This window comes from Rattus norvegicus, chromosome 1, assembly GCF_021556685.1.
Source record: "Rattus norvegicus strain SHRSP/BbbUtx chromosome 1, alternate assembly SHRSP_T2T, whole genome shotgun sequence".
NCBI lineage: Eukaryota > Metazoa > Chordata > Mammalia > Rodentia > Muridae > Rattus > Rattus norvegicus.
In genome coordinates, this window is record NC_141534.1 from 150,228,321 (window position 1) to 150,236,035 (window position 7,715).

At 45.4% G+C, this 7,715-nt stretch overlaps 1 protein-coding gene across 9 annotated transcripts in view; it reads right to left on the bottom strand.

Annotated features, from left to right (window-relative positions):
- The window catches only part of Il16 (interleukin 16), a 100,055-nt gene extending 95,642 nt beyond the window's left edge, over positions 1–4,413 (bottom strand). For 3 of the 9 annotated variants that reach the window (XR_015636467.1, XR_015636468.1, XM_087581762.1), the window contains exon 1: positions 4,268–4,413. Coding sequence is in view for 3 of the 9 variants with exons in the window: in XM_087581762.1 (XP_087437888.1) it covers positions 4,268–4,307 (40 nt within the window). In the remaining 6 variants the exon portion in view is untranslated. 9 annotated transcript variants of the gene reach the window in all.
- Between the last annotated feature and the right edge of the window lie 3,302 nt (positions 4,414–7,715).

Sequence of the window (7,715 nt, forward strand, 5' to 3'; positions counted from 1 at the left end):
TCCTAGTTTCTCTGTCTCTCTGTCTCTCTATCTCTATGTCTATGTCTCTCTACATCTGTCTCTGTCTCTCTCCGTCTCTCTGTTGCTATGTCTCTCTGTCTCTCTCTGTCTCTCTCTGTCTCTCTCTGTCTCTCTCCTTTCTCTCTCTGTCTCTCTCTGTCTCTCTCTGTCTCTCTCTCTGTCTCTCTGTCTCTCTCTCTCTCTCTCTCTCTCTCTCTCTCTCTCTCTCTCTCTGCCTATGGATCCGGATAGCTACTAAGCCTCGGTGATTCCTGCCATGGTAATGGACTAAACCTCTGAAACTGTAAGCCAGCCCCAGCCAAATGCTTTCTGTTATGAGTTGCCATGGTCACGATGTCTTTTCACAGCAACAGAATACTAAATAAACAGTAAGTAGAGTGACTTCTGCCTCTCATATGCTTACAACTCTTCATGAGACTGTTTTGGAAAACATAAAATAAAGAATCATAGGAAGTTATAAAGTAGTCCCTGGCACAGGGCATGTTTTTGTCCATCGAGGTTAAAGGTTTTAGTACCTTTATAAGAACTAAGTAGTTATCCAGACTCAATGTTGAGTGGAAGCACCCGCGTTCCTGTGTGTATATGTATATGTGTATGCATGTGTATGTGCATGTGTGTATGTGTGCATATATATGTATACATATGTGTGTTTGAATGCTATTTTCCAGCAATAGTGTGGCATTTTAACACATGATTTTCAATGCATGGAACGTCCCGACCAGGATTCAAATGTTACTCCTGCTTCATGGCCGTCTGCTGAAACGCCCAGCGCCTGCATTTAGCTCAATTGTCAGACAGAAACAAGTACATTGCCCTGGCACAGTGGGGAAGGGAAAGTAAGCCCTGCCCGGGGAAGCCATCACTAGTTGTCCCTGCTGAACACTCTCAGGAGGAAGAAGAGGAGGAGAAGGGGAGGAGTAGGAGGAAGAGAGGATTGACCTTACAGCGGGGTGCTCCAGAGGTTCATGGAGACCTCATAACAATATCCGTACTTGGAACCAGGACACAGACAGTTGGCAGACGACAAGGAAGAACTTTAACCCATTAGCAAAATTGTCCTCCTGTACAGTGGCCAGGTGCAGTGGGGAGCTCTGGAGCCACTTTCTTTCCTTAGTCTGACACCGCCCAGAACTCTTTGCCCAGAATCTGCATTTCCACCCTGTCCCTGACCTGTGCAGTGATAGTATTATCTATCTCCTATTTCTGCTCATTCAGAAAGGATCTCCTATCTAGACTAAGCTGGCTTTGTACTCACTTTTTACCCAGCCTGTCCTCAAACTCACAGCAATCCTCCTGCCTCAGTCCCCTAAGTACTAAGATTACAGATGTACACAACCACACCCATCCAGAAAATACAGCATAAGCTAGTCTCGAACTCTTGATCCTCTCACCACACGTCTTAAGAAAATGCACCGCCATAACAGATCCTACCCTATCTTAACACCCACACACCCTGAAGATAAAACAAAACAAAAACTGAACAAGTGAACAAGCAAAAATAGCTCAAAACAAGACTTCCTCCCAGAAGCTCACTCTAACCCAGGAGGTTAGGTTGGTTTTCCCCAACGAGAGCCCCTTGAATGCCCCAGCTTGATGTTTTTGGAGTCTGCTGTTTATTTAACATGTACCATTAGATGCTGAGCACCCAGCACAGTGCCTGGGGCGTAGAATGCTCTAGACAAGCAATGTGCTACAAATGAATCCCAAGTGCTTTAAGAAAGTGATTTCACTGGGCATGACTTAGAACAAAGTACAGAGGCACATGCACAAAAATTTATAATAAAACCCGTTACATTTTATACTAACTTTTAAAGCTAATGAAAATTAAAATTTGCATATATTAAAAAAAACCCTGCAGTTCAATGTGTTTCTCTCATAAGAACTGGAGTGGAAACTTTCTCCTGATAATTTGTGTTCGACTCGCTCTTGCTTACTTTCAATAGTGGCATTCTAAATGTATACTTTATTATTTAACATACCAATTAATTCTATTCAACACATCTATGAATTTCTGGTTTTGCTAATACAATTTTCCAGTGCATAAGTATTTTTAAGTAATGCAAGCTAAAATGCAATAAAATGAACATTACAAGCTGTGTGCACAAAAAAGAAAAACAAACAAACACTACTGCACCCACACTTGTCTCAGGAAACATTGCAATGCTCTGAGCTATTAAAGACATACATAGTGTCTCGCAAGCTGGAGTTCTTCCCCGGAGCAGAGAAAGTGCACAGCAGGAGTCCCCAGTGCCAGCCCCTCCTGCCTCCAGCCTTAAGCAGAGCCGGTGTTTGCCTTGCAGGCTGACCCCCTGCTGCCAGCTGCTCCCTTCACAGGGATTCCCCAAGGGCCAGAGATTCTATTTTCTAACAGAAGAAATTAAGACATCCGCAGTCCTGTGACCCAGACAGATACAAGCAATCAGCATGGTCACTCGCATCTACACTTGGTACTATGGTACTACCAGAATGGTTCTTCAGGTCATCTCTAGTCCAGTTGCTATCTAACCATTTTGCCATCAGGGACTCTGTAATGGAGAAGAACTTATCCAGGATCACACTGCTCTGTAAGAACCCAGCTAGACAGGTTGGATGTTGCTAACACCCAATCTTCTGGACAGGTGAACTTGAAAAGAGCACTCATCCAGTCAGATGTGCAAGAGTAGCTGTCACCCTTTGAAGCTCCTTACCCCATGATTAAGACATCCATTCCCCACAGCCAACAAAAAGGTTGCTCAGGACAAACCACAACTGAACTCTTCTTAGCTTTTCTCAGAGTCCTGAAGCTGCCTTACCCATGATGGTGGTCCAGGATGGAGGCAGCCCACAGGCAGTGCCTTATCACTGCAAGGGCACCAAGCTCTCCAGGGACAGCTGGACCAACCAGAGCCAATGCTGAAACTCCACCACTGTCCTGCTATCCACCGTGCTGTGTCTGTTGCCCTCATGGGTGCTGTACCTATAGCACTCCGCAGGGAAATTCCCACTCTCACCGCTCTGCCTCAGAGTCTGTTGCCAAGGAAACCTCAGTGAAGAAGATACAGCCAGAGACAGAAAGTGAGTAAAAGCTAAGAAGATGTTCCTACATAGCACTGAGTACCATGCCAGTGCTTGCTGGAGCAGATTCCCCAGAGGAAAAAGATATATCCACAAGGTCTTTTTCCAAGAAGAGGTGTTTGAATGGCAGCCTGCTCCCTGACATGGAGAATACCACTACTGCTTTCACCCAAGAGCCTGGGTATCTGTGATAATTGCTGGACCACCTAGGAGAGCTACTCCTGAGGTGTCACATGGTCACCCTGTTATGTCCACGCTGTTCAGGACATTCAGAGACTTGAGCTTTGTTCTTGTTTCTCCCACCTTGTGAGGCAGGAATGGATTATCCCTGGTCCTAAAAGGAGAAAACTGAACCATCGCAAGGGTGAACACTTTTTTCAAGATTAGGAGGCCAGCTCCTCTTGGAGCCACAGACACCCTGCCCTCCTCCTTTCCCTCTGAATTCAGAGTTTTGTTGTTTTTTTGTTTTGTTTTTAAAGGAGCTAATCAAAAGAGTTCAAAGTTTTACCCATATCTTCCTGGAGCTGGAAAAGTCAGTCTGTGCCTTTGACTCGCCTCACTCTCCTTTTTAAAGGAAACCATGTGTACATTCTGTTTGCCAAAGTTAGAGCTGAACCCAAGTTTCACCAGCACTAACTTTCACAGTTGGGCAGAAGGATTAACCTCGTCTGCCCAGACCCTGTTTGCGTCTGTTTCTGAAGCACACTGTCATAAGAAATGACATCATCTCACGAACTGAACCTGCAAGGAAGGCAGGGCCTGTGGCCAGGGTACCCAAGACCCTCTGAGTCCAGACTTGAGAGATCCCCAACTGTTCCACTGTCCTATCCCACTCCACATTTCCGTCTTATATTCTGCCTTTGCTGTGGGGACCCCGACAGCTTCAGCCGTGGACACGGATAGCCCTGTTCTTTCTTGCCAGCAACGGTCACAGAGGAGGCCAGGTGTGCTCACCCTCTTGGGGAGGGGGTAGACCCTGTGATGTGCACTTCATCTCTCTGCCAAGTGCGTGAAGAGTGAGAGACAGCCAACCACTTACAAGGACAAACAGACTCCCAGCACACGTGTGCACAGAGTCGCACACAGGCTGCACCAAGTAAGGAAAACGGCTTTCCCATCCCTCCGGGAAGATGTCCAAAAAGATCAGTCCCCTTCAAGTCCCCAGAGACAGATATAAAGAGGCTGCACTTACCGGCCTCCCTCCTGGGGAAGATGGTCCTGGGTAAACTCATGAGCAGTATGGCTGGTGACAGTCTCTGACAGACCACGCACAAGAAGCGCAGGGATCCGCAGCTTCTGGGGCTGGGAGTCTTTGAATGGGAGTTACAACTACAAAGTGACTCTCTCCTTAGAACTGTTTTTCCTCGGCAGGGAGGGAGGAAAAGAAAAAAAATCCTTTCCTACTGCCAGAAAATCTTTAACGTTTCACAACGGTCGCTTCCAACTCCAGCCTCCCTGTGAAGCGAGTTGAGTATTTCACTGGACTGAAGGGAGCCCTGAGATCCTTTGCCTCTTCTCGGACCACAGACTAAAATGCAGAAACCTCAGCCTTTCTCGTGGGCTCGGAGAATGCTGAGAGAGGGCAGAACGCAGAGAAGTCCGACACGTGGAAAATGTGCCCCACTATTGGGGCCACCGAATCACTCCTGTCTCTGTGCCCGCCCCTGGTGTTTCCACTGTGAGTTCTGCTGTGTTTACGTACTTGCATGGGACAAACACAACACCCCAAATCGTAGCCCCATGTTACAGTGATTCATTTTCTCCCTCGAACACAAACACAGCGCCTGTTCAATCCAAGTGGGAAACGCCTTTCATAAAATGTGCACAGAGCCTGGGCAGAGCGGCTGGTGCTGAATGCAGCCTGTGTCCCCAGAAGGGCAGAGGGGCTCCGGGGAAGGTGGAGGCTGACTTTAATCAAGACAAACAGAAGGCACTGGGCTCCTGCCCCATGTCTAGAAAAGGAAGGATCAAAAAAACCGGCTTCCAGTGCACTGTTAAATGTCGTCAGCCTCCTCTGGCCAATTTCCCCTGCTTGCCTCCTTATACTGGGTAGTATTTTGGGACTTGGACATGATGTACTGTTATTTTAAGTGACCAACTTGACTGCTGGCTTAAATAAATGCTTGGGTTTCTTCATTTAAAAGAAAAAAGGACAAACACACACACACACACACACACACACACACACACACACACACAGAGTAATTAAGTAAGTGAGCAGAACTAAAAGTGGGGAAGGGCAAAACTGACCCTTAGGCCCCGGTACAGTCCTGGAGGTACCTGTCAAGTAACGTGGGCTTCTCTGGAACAGGCTCCTATTGGGCTGCATGAACCCTTTGAACCCCTAACACTCTACTCAAGTGTCTTCCAGGTCATAGTGATGCACCTTCACATGCACAAATATTCCTTAAATCAAGGCTTCTTAAAACTTTTTCTCCTCGAGATCCTTTTTCATCCAAGAAATATATACATGTCCTTGGGTACACAAGTATTTAAAATAGATGTTTAAATCAAACATTTATCATAAGATCACAGACGTTTATTCTAAGACAATTCTTCAGCATATCTACCATCTTACTATGTATTAAAGAAGAGAGCAATTCTGCGTACTAATGAGAAGGATGTGACTTCACTATTACATAAAGGGTTAAATCCTGGATTCGTATTTGATGTTGGAGAATGGAAAGCATCTTCAACTCTTTTGAATGGTTTAGTTTGGTTTTTTTTTTTTTTTAATTTTACAGTCATCAATGCTGAGAACACTGCTTAGCATAAATATGTACCCAGAGTAGATTTGGGGCTACTTCAGAAATGGCTGGAAATTCAGTCCTAATCCCAAGAGAAAACAAATGTAATAAACTTTTATGTCACTCAAATCGGCAATTCAAACAGCAATTTTTAATTAATTCATTGAGAATTTCACACAATGTAATTGATCATATTCACCTCTCCTTTCCACTCCTCCTCCCAGATTCAATACCCTTCTCTCCTCCAATTTTGTGATTCTCTCTCTCTCTCTCTCTCTCTCTCTCTCTCTCTCTCTCTCCCTCCTCCCCCCCCCTCTCTCCCTCTCTCCAAGCCATTGAGGCAGATTTGCTCTGCCCATGTGCTCTTGGGTGTTTGAACATACACTGGATCATGGTTGATTAATCAGGAACCATCCGTTCCCTTAAAGAAAACCAATCCTCCCTCTCTGGCAGGTATCAATTACCAATAGCTCCTAGCTAGGGACAGACTGTCCCCTGTCCGTGTTGTCATTTGCCTTGATATTGTGCAAGCTTTGTGCATAGTCACAATTTCTGTGAGTCTGTAGGTGCAATGGCTCTGTTATATCCAGAAAGCACTGTTTCCTTGTGGCCACTCAGCAACTCTTACAATCCTTCACTCTCTTTTCACACTGTTCCCTGAGCCTTCGGAGTGTGATGTCGATGTCAGACTTAAGGCTGAACGCTGTACAGGCTCATCCTCCTCACCCTGACAACCGTGTGTCTCCCAGACATCTTTAAATCAAGCATTCTAACACAACGCAATCCACAGGTTTACAAATTTGATGCACACTGAGGCTTGAAGGTAGGAAAACTTTGTCTTCGTTATCTGTAATGAACCCATTACGTTACAAAAGGAACAGAAAACTCTGGATGTATTGTACAAAGCACTGCAGTCTGAGCCAAGGCTTTTCAGACAGTGATTATTGGCACTATGTGGCTGATTGTGTTGTGAGACTTCACGAGCACAAGCAGAACTTCCAGAAAAATCTTAAATTTGGTAGGTGTTTGATTGAAATTAGATTTTGATATTACATGTTCAGAAACCTTTTACTCTTGGCACATTTTCCACACCCATCACATTCTGTTGTGTGACCTCACATGCTGTAGGTACCCACCACTGAAGAAGATGGGTCTAGAGCAGTGGTTCTCAACCTTCCTAATAATATGACCCTTTAATACAGTTCCTCCTGTTGTTGTGACCCTCAACCCTAAAATTATTTTTGTTGCTACTTCGGAACTGTAATTTTGCTGCTGCTACAAATTGTAATGTGAATATTTTTGGAGATAGAGGCTTGCCAAGGGGTTTGAGACCCACTAATTGAGAACCGTTGGTATAGGATCATCATTGTCTCTCAGGGCAATCTCATGGTTGAAAGGACCCTGCTGTCAGAACCTGAGGTCAGAACAGCTCCTGGTGAGTCAACCAGGGTGAGGTTGAGGACCTAGAGTGACACTTCCTGCTGTCAGTCCTACTCTACATTGATTAAGTATTGGACTTCCCAGGTGCTGGTCCTGTGGGATGCACCAGGAACGCCCCACCTTGCCTGGAGTTTCCATGGTCACCAACTGCAGTGTCCCTGGAAACAGGCTAAATAAACACGGGAGATGTGATGACATTTACAGTCACAGGGAGAGGTCTAAGAGATTGTGCTAAGTGAGTAAAGCGGTTACAAAACAGGGTGCATTGTTCATCCACCTACATGACACGAAATTAAATTTGGAGAAGTAAAGCAGAGTTGCTTTTTATTTTCATGAATGTTCCTCTGTACATTCCAGGGCCCAGTGACTTAACCCCAGAATTCAGGAAGGAGCCTTTGGTTTAACCCATGCCAAACTAATTAGACACACTGGGAGGGATATGTTGCTCAATGA